General features: G+C 35.0%; 3 protein-coding genes and 1 long non-coding RNA gene across 5 annotated transcripts in view; 2 read left to right on the forward strand and 2 right to left on the reverse strand.

Moving 5' to 3' along the window:
• LOC122399871 (sorting nexin-14-like) overlaps positions 1 to 1,780 on the reverse strand; it is a 32,139-nt gene extending 30,359 nt beyond the window's left edge. Inside the window, exons 1-2 of the mRNA XM_043400915.1 lie at positions 1,468 to 1,780; positions 1,000 to 1,243 (exon numbers count right to left, since the gene is read on the reverse strand). Coding sequence (XP_043256850.1) covers positions 1,000 to 1,243; positions 1,468 to 1,574 — 351 coding nt within the window. The 5' untranslated portion in view covers positions 1,575 to 1,780. The remainder of the gene's footprint in view (positions 1 to 999; positions 1,244 to 1,467) is intronic.
• A 595-nt stretch (positions 1,781 to 2,375) lies between these two features.
• On the forward strand, positions 2,376 to 4,133 carry LOC122399833. Of its 2 annotated transcripts, none has more exons than XR_006259298.1 (3): positions 2,376 to 2,498; positions 3,330 to 3,443; positions 3,531 to 4,133. It is a non-coding gene; the product is annotated as an uncharacterized LOC122399833 (long non-coding RNA). The 2 variants fall into 2 exon arrangements; XR_006259297.1 differs by lacking the exon at positions 2,376 to 2,498 and adding an exon at positions 3,121 to 3,225.
• A 403-nt stretch (positions 4,134 to 4,536) lies between these two features.
• Positions 4,537 to 11,568, forward strand: LOC122399729 (putative ATP-dependent RNA helicase TDRD12). The gene is made up of 18 exons (XM_043400633.1): positions 4,537 to 4,821; positions 4,908 to 5,092; positions 5,310 to 5,584; positions 5,665 to 5,864; positions 5,946 to 6,081; positions 6,359 to 6,467; positions 6,536 to 6,722; positions 7,132 to 7,268; positions 7,340 to 7,492; positions 7,578 to 7,818; positions 7,909 to 8,052; positions 8,121 to 8,302; positions 8,372 to 8,497; positions 8,562 to 8,710; positions 8,940 to 9,110; positions 10,425 to 10,593; positions 10,675 to 10,854; positions 10,929 to 11,568. Exons 1-18 carry the CDS (start codon positions 4,794 to 4,796, stop codon positions 11,157 to 11,159), a joined length of 3,003 nt encoding a protein of 1,000 aa, XP_043256568.1. The 5' UTR covers positions 4,537 to 4,793; the 3' UTR covers positions 11,160 to 11,568.
• Positions 11,569 to 12,879: 1,311 nt separating this feature from the next.
• On the reverse strand, positions 12,880 to 15,088 carry LOC122399816 (protein claret segregational-like). The gene is made up of 4 exons (XM_043400792.1): positions 14,107 to 15,088; positions 13,740 to 14,037; positions 13,379 to 13,653; positions 12,880 to 13,300 (listed from the first exon to the last, which is right to left on the reverse strand). Exons 1-4 carry the CDS (start codon positions 15,039 to 15,041, stop codon positions 12,880 to 12,882), a joined length of 1,929 nt encoding a protein of 642 aa, XP_043256727.1. The 5' UTR covers positions 15,042 to 15,088.
• Between the last annotated feature and the right edge of the window lie 2,513 nt (positions 15,089 to 17,601).

The following is a 17,601-nucleotide window of genomic DNA, read 5'->3' on the forward strand; positions in this document are numbered from 1 at the left end:
TCCACTCAATGAAAAACAAACAGCTGCTATAAAAGCAAACGGTGGACCAACATCCTATTAAAACTTTCAATTATTTAATTTAAATAACTATTAAATGTTCCATTCAAATATTTTTGTAAATTACATATTGTATATATTGTTTTTTAATTTTATTTATATAGTGTTAGGACCCATTCCTTGTTATGTGTTATATTATATCAAATGCTTTAACAATCATATTTTATTGATTCAATGTTATAAATGCAAGTATTTGAATACTTTTGTGTACAAGTGTATATTTCATTTGTACAATAATATTAAAAATCATCGTGACTGTTGAAATTAAATTTCTACTTCTACCAAATTATCAAACACACAAAATAAGACGAAAATCAAGAATACCAATTTGTTGATGGAGGCTCCGTTAAAAAGTTATTAACAATTAAATTCAAAAATTTCAAATCGTTCGTGGAATTATTTGCAAGAAGCTTGGCGAGAGGTTCGAGAAGAAACTCTAAAAACATTAACTTCGAGACTACTACGAATAGTCAACGAGGTGGATATATAGACGAAGGCGATATTTAACAATTTTCATCCATTTGTCAGTAAGAATTCTGCATACAATTCACCTTAGTATTACTTATATCTATATACTAGATATCGACTCTTTAGCCGGCATTCGTGAAGTGTCCAAATACTTATAGACGGTAGTGTATATATTTTCCAAACTAATATGCTTGGTCCCTCCGACTTGTTTTGCATAAAATCTCTGATGTTTTAAGTTAATGCAATGGTTATCGTTTACTTTGATTTCTGATAATACAACTGGATTCAATTTATATTTTGCGCAAAAGGTCTGTTCGTAGAAGAAAATAGCTACGCTCCTTGCTATATTGAACGTAAAGTAAGCCTAATTTGGAATCAGATACCGTAAAAATACCATACGTATAACAATTATGAAAATATGTTCTTAAAAAATAAAAATTGTTATCTATAGTATAAAAAGAAAAATGCAATTACTTGTTCCAGAGCATAGTCAAAATCCTTTGGTATTTTCACTTTAACCGAATGCGGAAATAATTTATGTCTCTTGCAGTTATTGTTGCTACAAACTGTACATGGATCCTTAACTTCGTATGTTGGATTAAACGTGTCTTTTATGGCAATTAAATTGACCAGTAGTACACCAACGTATTGTAATACGACAAGTCCATAAAAAATGCTTGTTATATACAGGCAGCCCGCAATAAGTACCCAGATAACGCTGAAATACATATATAAATAAAAAAATATTTTGTTTTTAATCGTTAATAAATAACTATTTTACGTTTCTTTATACGATATATTGCATATTCAAATAACAGAACTTCTCATTATCCCACCCACAAATTTGAAATTCGAAGAATTTGGAAAACAGACAATTTTGAATTATCGAAGAATGTTCCCGTACGTATATAATATTTCTTTTCTTTTCTAGAAATCGCTTACCTTTTAAATACGATTAACAGAAATACAATCAATGTAAAAACAGTCACTGGAATTATTACGTTGCACGCATAAAATTCTTGCACTTTGTTGCTAGATGAGACCGCCATGGTTCTGTTAAAAATTCATTTCATTCCAAATAGAAACATCAACGTATATCGTGTAACACAACAAAAACATAGTATTTCGAAAATAGAATACTAATTACTGCACAACACTGTGTGGTCAGATTTGACATATTTGAATACATCGACGGCGGCACTAGTAACGACGAATTTAACGAAGCGGTAGGGAAAACAACACACTACTGCACAGTGTGTCTAATTATCAGACTCTGATACAATCGTTTCCAATTGGAAGGACAAGGAGAAAACATCGTCCCTGAAAACAGCGCCCCCTAGAATTAATTTCACCGCGTCATATTAGGTTAGGCCACAGCCGACTCTAGTAAGTAACTACCGCTCACTTGAAGTCCCGCGAGACGGCACAGAGGCAAGGGGAGTCGGACCGCCCATTTATCTGTCTTGCTCACTTGCTCTCAGGCAGTCCACATGTGTGTGTAACTGCCGCGACGAATAGCGAGCTAGAGACCAATGTGTGCGTGGGAATACGTGTGCCCCTTCTACTTCCCCCGCATTACTTCCGCGGGACTTCAGGTGAGCGGAAGTACTAGCCGTGCTATGGAACGTGGCAACACCGCTCATGTGCGGATCGGGAGTCCTATTTTCAATAGTGGAGTTTTGTGTTCAGGATTATAATTAACGTTATTTTGAGATATAAAATTATACTAATATACAGTATTTTATATTAATTATGTATAAGGAATATATGAATATCATAACTATAGTAAGTAGAAGTAATACAGAAGTATATTAATATTTATAAATGTGGTATATATTTTGTGGACTGTCGGAATAGTTTGGTGTTGTGATGCATTATATTTGAAACATTTACAGAGATTTCAAGAAAATAGAAGTGCGAAACAAGTTAAAACCATCTTTGAACCAAACTGAAGGATTTGAAAATTGATAAAGGTATGTATAAGTTAATAGAGACCTGAAATAGGCAAAATTATTGGTACGAAGCCGAACAGGTTAAGTGCCCGTGGAAAAGAGGTTAGCATAATTATCTATTGAAAGGAACAATTATGGAGTTAATTATAAAATCGTGTTAGAGGACAGTATGATAATTGTGAAAAATTTCCTCACCACCCTAGGGGTATTTACCATGGCGCGTTACCTTTTTTTTTTATTATAATGGGTGGTTCGCCAATAGCCATATCATCCTATTTTCTAAAATAAAATTAATATTTTTAAATAGAACATAACAAAAACATAACTTTTGTATTCTTAAAGTAATAAAGTATTACATTTTGAAATAATAATAAATAATTTTAAATAATATTAATAACAAAACATATCAAAACATGCTTTGAAATTCTCTTGAAATACAACTAATAAAACTTTGAATCTTGTGAAATAGTATTCATAATAAAAATATACTAAGCAAGTAAATAAAACTCTATTAATGTATTAAAACATATTGAAAGGAATGAGTTAAATATATATAAGAATTAATGTTTTAAGAAAGATGAAATTAAAAAAAATCATTGAAAATCTAGTTCCTATTAAAAGTTTTTAATTTACGATTTTTAGAAGTGATGTCTGTACGTGTTTCCAACTGACTATTATTTACAGTTTTCACATAATCGTTTAATAAAATATTTGAAAAAATTGATAATAATTTAAACGAAATACTTTGGTAAGCTCGACCACAAACGCATGTATCTGAAAATGCTAAATAATGTATGTCTGATTGAATGCTAATATATGTTAATTTACATAAAATATGTTTATGATTTCCAGATTGCAAAAATTGAGATTCTAAATTGCCATCATTTATTATGGCTTCCATTATTGCATACATATGAATAAATGAGGCTATCGCTTCTTCAGTGGGGACAGAAAGGCCCCCTCTTTGTAAGCGATCAAAATATACATCGCCTACAGTTTTACCTTTATCCTCCACAACTAATAAACGACATATATTGCAATTTAATTTTTTAGCAACAGAATGGGACCCATAACCAGAAATATAAATTTTAATGGAATCATCTACAACACAATCGGACAAGTATTCGGTATCGAAGATTCCTGTGAAACAAGTCGCATCAGTGGGAAGATCATGAAGATCGTTATTATTGTCATCACAAATTCGAAATTTATTTTTGATTTCAGTAAGAGAAAACGAATTTGCCGATTTTGTAAATATATGTTTTGATCTAATTTTTTTTTCTGCATGAATTATTTCGTTATATGACACATGATAATTACAACCAGATAAAAGTCTATAATTTCCAAATCGTTTTTCTAATTTTTCGGTTGTAAAATGGAGGGTACTACATTCCTTATAAGCCTTGGACATCTCAAGAAAACATTCTCCAGTACACCATTGGGCGATAGAATACCGTGGTACCTTTCAATATCAGTTTCTGCAAAATGCAAACTACAGACGGCAGAATATTTTGATGGTGTCCAATTCTTACGAGGAATAGCAACCCTCCATTTCTCCCGCAATTCCTCATCTTTGGGGAATAAAAATATAGAATTGTAATTATTATCTTTTAAGGTACTATCATAATTTCCCTTGCAATTGGAAACACAGCAACGCCGTGGCATTATTAATGAATATGTGAAATTTATAAAGAAAATGTATATAAAACAAAATGTCCAAAAATGCTATAGATTATATTAAATAAGTGTGCTACACAACAAAATCAGGATCTGTAGAGTTAATATAAATAAATGAAACACCTGGATTATTGCTCCGTTGCTCACATTTAATGGACTTCGGTACATTAATATTTGAAACATTTGAAAGATAGGCGGGAGACCGGAAGGCCGGTAGATGGAGCCTATGTAGCCCAGAGGCCGGTGGGTAGTGGAAGGCTGTTACGGTAGGTTGGGCTAGGTATATCGAAGCCGGACTTCCGCGGTGTTGCCATTTTACCTTTAGCACGGCTAGTAAGTACTAGAGTCGGCTGTGGTGAGGCCCTAGTCACTGCCCGAACATTTTTACTTTCCGACCTATTGTAGATGCTTGTTCAGCTTAATAGTTTATCCAAACTGTTGCGTATATAATGAAAATTGTTTACATGTACTTTCAAGTGTATTTACCATCAAGTATCACGTTCTTAATTTAGTTAGGTTCTCTTTTGCGAAATTAAGAAAATATGTTGAATCTTAAGGAATTGAAATTTAGATCCGTCCCAACAGGAATGGAATAACATACATTTTTTAAAAATATACGACTGTAATTAAATCGTCAGAATGGAGACTGAAAATTTTCATTATAGAGGTTCAAATTTATTTTTTCAAACCTTATTACGGACTTATTTTCATAATTCATTTTCATAAACTTTCATTGCATTTTATTGTTTACAGGCGTTATCTTACCTCTCTCGGTAGTTGCAGTTAAAGTAACAAATATTTTAACGCCGTATATCGTAAGAGTTACCAAAATTCAAGACTGCGAGGAGAAATTTAAAGTTATTCATAAAAAATTATTGTTAGTAGAAAGAAAACTATGCAACACAGACGCAAAACATATAGAACCAAAAATAGGAGATGTAAGGCGAAAGTCTGAGAAACCGTACAAATTTAAATGTTAAAGATAGTTTGTTACTATTATTTTGTTTTCTTGCAAGTTTCGTACTTTACTACTTCTATTATTACTTGTATTATTTTACTAATAATTGTTTTAAAATGATTTACTTCGATTACAGGTTTTGAAATTGAAATAAAAATAAAATTGTGCTCTGTTTTCTCTTCCTCTTTTTTTTTTAGATGATTATAGCATGCGATAGTTTACATAAAGACATTGATCTTCCTTCCTGGTTGTGTAGAGGAATTATTTCCAATGTTGTAAATAATTCTAAGAATACGTACAATGTTTTTTTACTTGATTATGGTACTTCCGTTGTATTAGAAAGGGAAAATTTTTTTGTGTGTTCGGCCGATACAATTTCAGAAGAGTATTTAAGTTCAACGGTGGGATTATACAATGTTTTACCTGCCGCTATAAACAACGATACATCGACAAAAGGAGAAACGTCAGTTCTGTACGGTTAAACTAAAATTCTTAATCGTAGTTTGTTTACATATTGAAAACTTGACGTGTTAATTTTGTACAAATTTAAAGAGTTTTAGAAGAATGGAGTTTATCTGCGATTGAATATACAAAAGAATTAATGACTGCGTCCGATGCAGTTTATTTCGATTGCTTAGCATCCAACGAACATGGTATACAATACGGTGAATTTTATTTTATTATCGAGGACACTGTAATAAGTTTAAGTATGGCTCTGGTTCTTAATAATTATGCCATTTATTTGGAAGGAGGTATAAGTTTTTTCTATTAATTATCATTTAATTATGTTATTGGTTTATATCTATAATACATAATGTTTTATATCCGCGCAGAATTGCTGACATTTATAGAAAGCTCCGAAAACTATAAAAAATCATATAAAAGAGTAATTAATGGTGAAACTATATTTTGTATGAACATTTCGAATGATTACAAAATTAATAATGAACCTGGCAAACAAAAACAAAGGTTTGTTTAAAAGTACAAGTTTATTCTTTTTGATGTTAATTCTTTTCCTCGTTCTTTAGTTTTTTTACACATTTCGATTACCTGTTGCTATTTTAGTTTTCTTTCTCAATTTTCTGTAATAATTCTTTTAATAGATAACTTGTGTTTTCCTTTATTATAAACATTATCTTGTTTACAGATTTACTTTTATGTATTTTATATATTTATTCTTATTTTAACAATACGGGTAATTCATTTTAGTTTCCGTGATCGATTAATAAAAGTTATTTTTGAATAGATGTTTAAAAGAGTCGCTTAAAATGGAAAAAATATTAATCTACGGACACATGAAGCGCGAATCCTTGAATACAGTTTCAGATCTTAGATTCCCAGCCGAAATACACAAGGTACAATGATAATACCGTTTATGTTTTATATTAGTTTCGCAAAAGTTAACGTACGAAATATTTTTCAGGCTTGGAATACATCGATGCAGTCAACTATACCAACAAAACTACAATCGTATATTTGGCCTGCCATAAAAAAAGGTTTGGACGTAATAGCAATCGGAACAGAAAAATCTGGTAAAACCTTTGGATACATATTTGCTGTTTGCGGACTCCTGGCTACAAATTCAAACGTAACAATACCACACTTCGAACGAAAGCTTTAAATTAATATTAAAAGTTACAGTCATCTTGAATTTTCTATATTTATTTTCTTATGAATTTTAAAGCTTTAATGCCGATCGTTAATCTTTAAATCTAATAATTTTATTCCATCAGAGATTTTAATGATGTTTGAAGGGCTGAATTTAGAGGTCGTTTATTCCAATGGGCATATTTTTTCATGAAAAATTAGTATTTGTATTACAGAAGTTTCTTCCACTGAGATTTTGTAAAACGCTTAAATTTAAAGACTTCGTAGTAGAAATCTTAATTAGTTATAAAAAAAAAATGCCTGTCGGAAGAAAATTATATAAACCTCCGGATTCATCACTTATATCTACCTTCATTTATAAAATTGATTTTATAAATTTTATACTTTTGAAACAGCTTCCTAAAAACATCAATCCGTCTGCATTAATATTATGCTCCTCCTCCGCTGAAGTATTGGAAGTTCAAGCTTTGTGCACGACATTTCTACAAAGCTATAGAACCATACCAGCTGTATCTGTAATTAATGGTAAAACAAGAAAGTCACTGATGGTAAGTTAGATACTAAAAGCAATATTATTAACATAAATAAGCAAAAATACATGTAAGTAATGAATCGTTAGGTCGAAGCGTATAATGGATGTCGGATCCTAATATCTACACCAAACTCTTTGTTACGTTACATGGGCGAAGTCAGAAAATTATTAAATTTTGAAAGTCTTCGATATTTAATAATAGACGACGGTGACATTGTTTTGGATAAGTACTTTGACTCTGTAAATTTCCATGATTTTTAATAATTTCTTTTCACCGATAATATGTAATTTTTGCTCTCAAAACGAAACTTCTTTCCCCTTTTAGGTAATTAAATTGTTTAAGAGACATAAAGTTATTTATAATAGAGAGTTACAAAATAACAATATATCGTTACAAATTATAATAACTGGTAGGCATTGGACGCCACGATTGAAAAAAATTGCTCGCACTTTAATGTACAATCCGTATATATGTATAGCATCGTTCATTGAAGCTGCCATTTATAAGTCTGTACTACTAAAGATGTACATAATACATTCAAAAAATAAACACAAAAAAATTTTAGGTAAAACTGAATAGGTATAAAGAATTTAAAGAAACTAAATAATCACGTATTTGTTTATAAGAATAAAGGAAAAATATCATTTTACCACAGATTTATTAGGCAACGAATATTCCAAATTAAGAACTGTGATAGTTTGTGTAAATAGTAACGAGGCCGAGGAATTGTATGAATTTTTAAGACGTTGTAAAGACTGTATTTTAGCCCACGAAGATATAGACATGATTCGCTTGCAGGGTACGAAAATATAAATATTCATCACGTTATTATTAAGTCGTATTTGATATGGTTTTTTCTCGTTCTAGGTGTAAAGCATTGTTGGGATGTTTCTGTAAGCGGCTCCTATCCAATTTTAATATGCACAGACGAAGTATTGTCAGACCTACATATTACGAATGCACTATGGTTGATACATTATTCGATCTCTCTGCGCTTCAAGACCCAATTCAACTACCGATTTTCAACGCTCTTCGAAAATTTGCAAACAGTACGTCGGCTTATAATTAAAACTTGTAAACTCCACCAAGGAATAATCATTTACAATTTTTTTTTTAAGGAAAAGTTTAACTGCCAAGTAGCTATTATGGTAGACGAGAACAGTGACGTACAATTTTTAAGTATAATTAAAGTAATGCAACGCATGAACGTCTTAATTCCTCCGGATATGTCAACAAACATCAAGGTATTTATGATAAATTATCATATTTTTGTTCCTTAATTTACTGTCAAGGTTTAACATTTTTCAGCGTATAACGGCTGGTTTGGACAAAAATAAAGAGAAGTTTCCTATTTGCACTAATATCAAATTGTGGGGATTCTGTCGCAAGAAATATTCTTGCGCGCTCAGACACGGAATAATATCAGAAATCGACACACCGGCTATAAATATTCGAATGTAAGTACCATTTTTACACGAGAAGAGGGCGCAGCGTGTTTACATCCCCACTCTCGTTGCAGTCCGTTGACTCACTGGCATTGGTCGAAAACGGTGACGAAGATCGATGACAGCCAATCAGCGGACTGCAGCAAGAGTGGGGATGTAAACACACTGTACCTTCTTCTCGTGAAGATAAATTCAAAATTTTCTCGAAATATTTTAATCAAAACGCTTTCTTCCATTTTAGAAATGATAAGATAAAATTGAGGGTACTCAATATACACGATGTCACGCACATTTCTGCTAGAATCTTATCGTATATTAAATTTGATACATTGGAAGAAATAGAATTGTCTAATGTAGATTACATGGAAATTACCATGAAAATCCAAGAGTTCTATTCGTCCGTTGAAAACAGGTTAATACATTAATATTTAACAAAAGTTAATGTAATGTAAATATTAGGTGTACAAATGAATAATCCAAATTATCTTAAGCAGTTATAAAATCAAGTTCAAAGTCAATAGATTTTCCCGCTCTTTTGCGGTCATATAGTGTTGACATATAGCTAGTTAAAACAAAAAGATAGATTAGCGAAAGGCCCAACATAACCTTCAAAAGTATTCAATTCAGTAGTGTCGAAAATGGCAACAGATAGGGTGCATATCCGACACTGCATTCTTTACGAATTCCAACAAGGGAAACATGCTGCAAGAGCACGCGAATCGATTTGTTCCTTTCTCGGTGAAGGTGTTGTATCGTATGATGTATGCGAATTTTAGTTTAAGCGGTTTAAAAGCAGTGATTTGAGTCTAATCGACAAACAACGCTCTGGAGGCCCTAGGAAGTGCAATGACGATGATTTGTAACAACTGCTCGCTGAGAATGCGGCAGAAACGCAAAAAGAACTTGCAGAATAGTTAGGAGTAACCCAGCAAACGATTTCCAAACGCTTACGTGAGATGGGAAAGATCCAGAAAGAAGGAAAATGGGTTCCGCATGAACTCACTGCAACCAACAAACATTAACGAGTGGCAGCGTGTCTTTCTCTTCTCAATAAGCAGCGTCGAAAGTCTTTCTTGTGGAAAATCATTACGGGTGATGAGAAGTGGATACTCTATGACAATCCGAAATGCAGAAAGTCATGGGTAAATCCTGGCGAAGCATCAATATCGGTTGCAAAACCCAATCGCTTCAGAAAGAAGGTTCTTCTCTGGGATACCAAGGGTGTGGTTTATTATGAGTTGTTGGAACCGGGTGAAACAGTTACTACAGACTGCTACCAACGTCAGTTAATCTGCTTGAGTCAAGCATTGGAGCGATAACATCCGTATACTGGTAAAGGAGAACGTTCAGTGAAATTGTTGCATGACATTGCCAGGCCACATATTGCTTCCCATACAAAAGACACCATAATGAGTCTTGGCTGGGACGTCTTGCAACACCCGACGTATTCACCAGACATTGCTCCATCTGATTATCACCTGTTCCAGTCAATGCAACACGCCTTATTCGATATGCACTTCCAATCAGTGGATGAGACCCGAATTCATCAGCTGCCTGAAAGATGGCTTAAAGTTATAGAAAGTAACGGCGAATACTTTGATCGAACAATTCGATTTACTTTCTTCTAAAATAAACATTGAATGTGGCTGAAAAAATTGGATTATTCATTTGTACACCTAATATATTTTTAAAGTTCTTGGTATAATTTTTTTATTTCCACGCGTAGGAGAAGATGCGAGACGATAAACGTCGGAGGTGTATATGGTTTGGAAGAACCAATAGACAGTTTTAAAAGGGTAGAAATTCTGAACGTTGAAACAGACGATAAAACAGATACGCCAAAGTTCGTGGATGTAAGATGCATAGACAATGGAGTAATTTTGACGAAGCTGAATGTTCGTGATCAAGTAGAATTATCGAAGAAAAAATTAAAAGAGATACAGTATAATTTCTTTAACATTTTATGTTTATTTCAGGCATATAGATTGTTGCACATGCCGGAAGAATTTATGAGATATCCGGCGCAAGCAGTGGAAGTATTTCTAGCTGGTGTAGTTCCACATGACGATGAATATCTTTGGAATCGTTGTGCATTTGAGGCTGTCTATCAGTGGTTCAAAAGAAACGTAGATGAACGATCCTATGTCATTGCAACGGTAAATTGTTCATTTTGTATATTGTATTTTGTATATTCAAGTCTTGCAAATAGAATATAAGATTAAATGTGTAGGTGAGCCTTCATCTGAAAAACATATTATGGGTGAACACGTTGGAAGTTGGAACAAAATTGATCGGATATAAAGATGTCGTTGGTTCCTCTTTAAAAACAGACTTGTTGGAAAAGGATCATGCTATCGAAAATGACAAACATTTAAAACAGTTGTATCAACTTTGCAAAGAGGATGGTTTTTTGAAAATTAATGGGTGCGATTTAAATGTTTTACTGGACGAAGTCGAGTAAAAGATCAGAGGATCAGAAACGATGGAAGCTAATTTTAAAACTTTATTATTCTTAAAATCATTACGCGCGGTGATTTTAAGTGATTTAATTCGTTTATTAGTTTTTTTTACTCTAATCGTTAGTTTTCTTTTTTTTTTTGCAACTGTTGCATAGATTGACAATGAAATGGAAAGAAAGTTAATTTAATACAAAGACGTTTAAGATAATTGATACACATGATACTCGCAGATGAGTTGTATCGAATCGAAACGATATGAGATTGTTAGGATCTTGAGAAATTAAAGGCACCACGGTGGGCTCTCAGCTGAACGAATTTTATTCTAAATTCGAATACCTCGTTATACAGGGTGTTCGGCCACCCATGGGAAAAATTTTAATGGGAGATTCTAGAGGCCAAAATAAAACGAAAATCAAGGATACTTATTTGTTGATTGAGGCTTCATTAAAAAGTTACTAAAAAATTAAATTTAAAAATTTCAAATCATACTGAAAAAATTATTTTCGGTTCCAGGGGTCGATGAAAATATGTAGAAATTCTAACAATATTGAAAAAGTTATTCCTTGACACCGTAAAGTGAGAAAACCCCCCCTAAAACTACAATAGTAAATATATTTCAATGAAATTTTTTTTTGAAGCAGAGCCCATGGGTACCTACACAAAAGTATTAGACAACTTTTCTGTAGAGCGTCAACCAAATTTATTAAAAATAAATAGGGGAAGTCCCTAAATTTTTCGACGAGAAAAAAAAAAAATTTCAAATCGTTCTGGAAAAATTATTTTTGGTTACGGGGCTCAATTACAATCATTTTTGGTGAATACACATATACACATTTGGTTACAGCAGTCAATTACAATAATTTTTGGTGAATAGACCTACCACACTTTCTAGAAAAAAATTCTAGAATCGCCCATTAAAATTTTTCCCACGTTTTATGCAAGTCGTCTGGTAATTCGATTATTAACGGATAAAGTAACTTTTATTTAATTTTTTATTGATTTTTATTAACGCGAATGACTTCTGTATCGTCCAGAAATGATAGCGGTTTATCGCGGTTGCTTCAACTGTTGAAAATGCTGAAAAATCATATTTTTATTTATATAAGGAGCATTTGTCTATTCTTTTCCTTCCATTTGGTTCAGCACAATCTGGCTATAGATTTGCTTAAGGTTTGTCGGAAGTAAATAAAAACGTGCGAAAAATAATGATAGCTAGTAAGAATAAGAATACGGAGACTGAACAAAACAGAGCATCTGGATATGCTTTACAGATTTCAGTAACTGGATCGATGTAAGGTACGAAACGTTTCAATTTAGCTTAATCTTATATTTTCTAACTTAGTATAAACAACTTTGTACAATTGTATGGTTCGAACATGGGTTACCAAATATTCAGTCAGTTTAATAAAAATATTTTTCACCTGGAAATTCGTGAAAATGCGTACAAGTTAAAAGCAGTAAATTTTATTCGTAAAAAATTCATTTAAAAAATGTAGCAACGAGCACGAAAGTTATACGTCTAATGACACTTTAATAAGAACGAAGAAATACGTTCGTAGATTTCAGAATGCAGTTATCAAAAATACAGTTTATATTATATTATTTACACCTGTTTCGTAAAATTTTCGAAATGAATTACACACTGAGAACAGAAATTTCTTTTAATTCTAATGGAAATTAGAAAATTAAAAAAGTATTAAACTATTATCGAGAGAGAATTTATTACGCACTTTGTTGTAAAACTGTTCGTAACCGTTTTACATTGCCTGTTTTACAACTGTTCACGTTGCTGCCAAATCTTAACGAATTCAGTGTTTCATTGTAACACTCGTCTAAAGGTGAAATATTTAGTAACATTAAAGTTTTCGAATTACCGCCTAAAGACGGCATTAGCAAATGGGTGAGCTTTGAGTTTCTGTAAGGTATATGTTCCTGCTTTCTCAGAAGCGCTAGAATAACATTGCTTAAATTCGCCAGTGATTTGTTAATATTTTTTGTCTCGGCCACTCGTGTAGATTCCTCGCCCTTCAATCTTTCGGAACCCGCCAGGTCCACTAAATTTAGGTTTCCTATCGAAACTTCCTTCTTTGTCTTGTGCGTTCCAATAAGTTTTATTCTCGCCACTGAATGTGATCTTGACGATCTAGAAAATTATAATATTACTTCGTTTTTCTCCATAAGTCTCTTCCATAACTAGCGAAGGTAAAGGATAGAAATTAACCTTTCGTTCGACAGAGTAGCAGCAACCGCTCTGTTATGTTGCGCAATTAAAAGATAATTTTGCAACTCTTCGGGACTGTGTATCTCCTGTACTTTTAGGTTGCTGACGTACAAATCGTGTCCTTTACTGTCTGTCATTCGAATTTCATGCGTTTTCGTTTGAGAATCGAGTAGATCCACAATATGCTCGTTATAAATCTCGAGGAAACTGGCTTCTATTCGATACTCCCAACCGAGTAATTCGTACTGGGTCATTTCTTTATATATGTGCCGTACCTGGTCATGCGAGTGAAAAAGAAAACATTCGTTTAGACTAGTAAAGCACCTCTTACAAAGGTTCTACTAAATAACGTTGTACGTACTGTTCTAGGTATCATGCCTTCCGTATCGATGCCAGGTAAACCTTCCATCGTGTACGTTTTACCAGAGCCAGTTTGACCGTACGCGAACACACAAACGTTATATCCTTCCAAGGCGGACTGAACCAAAAGAGCCAACTCCTCGAAGACGTCTTGTTGACTGGTATTTGGTGGAAAAACTTTATCGAAGGAGAACTCTTGTCGCGTTCCTCTCTTCTTTCCGCTACAATTAATCATATCGGACTCGTCCAACTTACCCACTTCGATAGTGCACTCGTCTACAAAGTTCATAAAGCACATCCTGCGAACAGCACGACCGATTGAAAATTTTCCGAACCGTCTGACTTCTCCATTGTCTAGATATACATACCCTTTTCCTTTTTTCAGTTCAGATTGAGTTCTAGGACGTATTCTGCAGAATACACGAATGTTTCCCTTTAGCTCTTGCAACGCATTATGCAGAACCCTACGATCCATATCCATCGTATGAACCAGAGATTGTAATTCGTTTCTCATCGCACTCAATTCTTCGTTACTCTTTCTTTCGATCTCCAGATCCGTTTGTAATTTTGTTACTTCGGACGTGTGTCTCAGTAACAGCGACTCTTGTGAAACACATTTCTCTTTAAATTCCTTCAACGATTCGGAAACAATTTTAAACGATTCCTCCGACTCTTTAAGACGTTTGCTCAAATCCTCTCGTTGCTCTCGCACGATTATCATCTCCGCTTTCAGTACTTTGAGTTCATCGTTTAACGCTTTGTTTAAATTCTCGTTCTCGAATGCGGCCGATTTGTACAAATTTACATTTGCCTCTGAAGTGGTTACCTGAATCTGAAGACTGTTCAATTTCAATTCGGACTCTTTATACTCTTGTCGCAGATTGGACAACTCGTTGGTCGCGTGGGCTAGACGTCCCTTCAAGTCCCACTTGCAAAGCTTAACCGCGCCAGTATTTTGGGTCTTTTTAACCGTCGAAATTTCAGCAGTTCTACAGACATTATTGCTCGTCGACGTAGCAGCATTACGTTGTACAGTCGTCGATTTAACAGCAGGCTTGATAAACGGCTTCTTAACTTCCGTATGAACAGTGGCGTTTCTAGCCGGTCTCTTTACAGCTCTGGTGGTAATCGATGCCGATGTTTTCGATCTCCTGAGGTTTGGCCTCACCAGAGGTTTATTTTCTATCGAACTTTTTGTATTCAGATCCAACACGCTTTTGGCCTTTTTTAAAACTACAGGCAGGTTGCTGGTATTCGTTGGACGCAGATTACTCTTATCTTTCAGCTCTTCACGTTTATTCATTTTTGCGTAAAAGTTTGTCGCACTATTAAGTAAGTTTATTAAAACGACGGTTGAATATCGTTCACTGGCTGTGTTGCCATGCCGCCGAACGGATGTAGTTTCTACGCGCCTGCGCGTCGTAAACGGCATCAGTAAAGTAGACAAGTTGTGTGAAACTGGGCGCCGTGTGGCTCCTTTTACCTTTCACGAAATTATTTAAAACTTTTTTTATATAAGACTATCAATAGTGTTTATGAATCATTTAAATAATATAGCGGTACGGTCAAGGTTTGAGTCGAATGTCTGAACGGAACTGCGATTTTTTTGAAATTTACAGTAGTGTTAAATTGTAGAATGTCTGGGCTGGAAACGCTTCGAAGAAACGAGATACGTTACTGTTTCCGTCGTCCCCTGACTACGCATGCGCGAGAAGTTCGACTCATCTGGCAACATAGGATGCACAGGAAGCTGCGGGCGTTATTTGAATTTAAATTCGTCGAATGTAGCCAATGGGAGCAACTTTTACAAAACGCGATCAATTGTTTAACGCGCTGTGAAAAGGCAACCAATAGCAGCCACCGTTAGACCGGTTATGTATGAAGTTTGTTACACGACTCCCAGTGATGCAAACGTCCAACAAAATATATAGGAAATTTGGGTCCTAATATAGTTAAGTCTGAATAATGCGGATTTGGTTTGTACGATATTTTATTAACAAATTCATAATAACAAGTTTGAACTGCACGTGGCAACGCGAATAAAAAGTCTGTCTGAGCGCCACACGTATGGTGTTTTTCACGTCGGGCGACGGAAGCGGAAGAAGGAACTAGAAATCTACGCGTGGTCTTAGAGTCTGCTTCCTACGGTGGCGCGGCGAACTAATCCCCGGACTCGAGCGCCGTCCACCGGATGATGATGGAAGCTGCACCCTCTGTGCAGGCAGTCTAGCTTGGTCGCTAACCTGTGGTAATAGCTGACGCGGCTGAGACGCCATATATTACTATTGTATGAAATTCAACGCGGGCAAAATCAAACCAGGAATACAGACGTGATTTCTCCGCTATTTTTGAGAATTAAAATTTCGAGACCTTTTTATTTAGCAAAACTATATTACGGTCATTAAGGGAAACTCTAAACTCCACTCGAGACTTGGAATCTTTGGAGCTCTTCCTCGTTTCAATAGCGATTGCTAACAGCGTATTTCCAATATGAACAAGCCCATGAATTTTCTTCAGAATTAATATCACACTTGCAGGAGCTGAATGAAATTGTTTTCTTATGTCTCTAGAGAAACACAATATTTATAATATCAAGTTATTATAAATAAATACAGTGATTCGAAAATAAAATTTAGACTGGATGAAAATTGGATAGGTCTTTTTTACTTGTTACGCTGTAATTTATAATTGACAATCGATTAACACATTAAATATAATAATTAACGCCCGAACATAAAATTACCGATGGTTACAACGGTCAATTCCCGAACCAACTCGAATATAATATTTGGTGATGTTTAACACATTACCGACCGATAGCCTATTAATCGACTTTTTTACCGGCCAACACTTACCGACCGATAACGTATTAATCAACTTTTTTACCGACCAACGCTTACCGACCGATAGCCGATTAATCAACCGCTACCGGTCGGTAAAGTGTTAAGAGCGGTTTCCACAATCTAGTTACTTGCTATCTGGTAACTAACTATACGCAACGCGAGGGCGAGGGGTCAAAGTGGGGGAAACGAATGCCACGGGGACGTTACATCATAATAAAACAATATTGCAATTGCATGAAGTGATCTTCGTTTTCATTTTCCATTCAGAATTAAGTACATATGATGTTACGCTATCGCGTGAATTTAGGCTTACATATAGCGCCGCGACGGGAATTAATGGGAACTCGATTAATGACCATCGAGTGCACGATCATGTAACTCTATTAAAATTCGGAGCGAGATTCAAACGAACGAGCGTCTTATAATGTACATCGCTATTATATAAGGTTCAACGTGGACGATCAAGCAGGGAAAGTCAAAGATCGAGAGATAAAAGAAGGCATTCCTTAGAAATACTTGGTTTTATTTTCTAAAGAACATCACAATTATCGAAAAGTCTGTCAATTTACCGAGTTGACTCCGAGTGAATAAAATCGTTGAAGTTACATCGAAAATTTTCCAAGTTTATTTTGCGCCACGGTCGCACGCGATGATGTATCGTCACCGCGTCGACCGTCGCGCGGGCGTGGGGGCGGTCCCGGGTGTGCAGGAACCTGCTTGGGGCGAGTTGAAGCGCTAGGCCCGGGAGTCCGTGGTGCACGCGTGGCAAGAGCGGTTGGCTCTGCCTACCGCGGGGCACCGGACAGTCGGGGCTGTTCGGCCACTCCTATGTGAGTGGCTGGACAGAGGCCATGGAAGCCTCACTTACAGGATGCCACAGGTGTTCTCGGGGCATGACAGCTTCGGGAGATACCTGTGCCGGATAGGGAAGGAGCCGACGGCGCGTTGCTGCCATTGTGACGCTGAGCAGGACACGGCGGAACATACCCTCGAGGTATGCGCTGCATGGGAGGGTGAACG

The sequence above is a fragment of the Colletes gigas genome, unplaced genomic scaffold (assembly GCF_013123115.1).
Source record: "Colletes gigas isolate AHSC1104 unplaced genomic scaffold, ASM1312311v1 Colletes_gigas_Sc00015, whole genome shotgun sequence".
Lineage (NCBI taxonomy): Eukaryota > Metazoa > Arthropoda > Insecta > Hymenoptera > Colletidae > Colletes > Colletes gigas.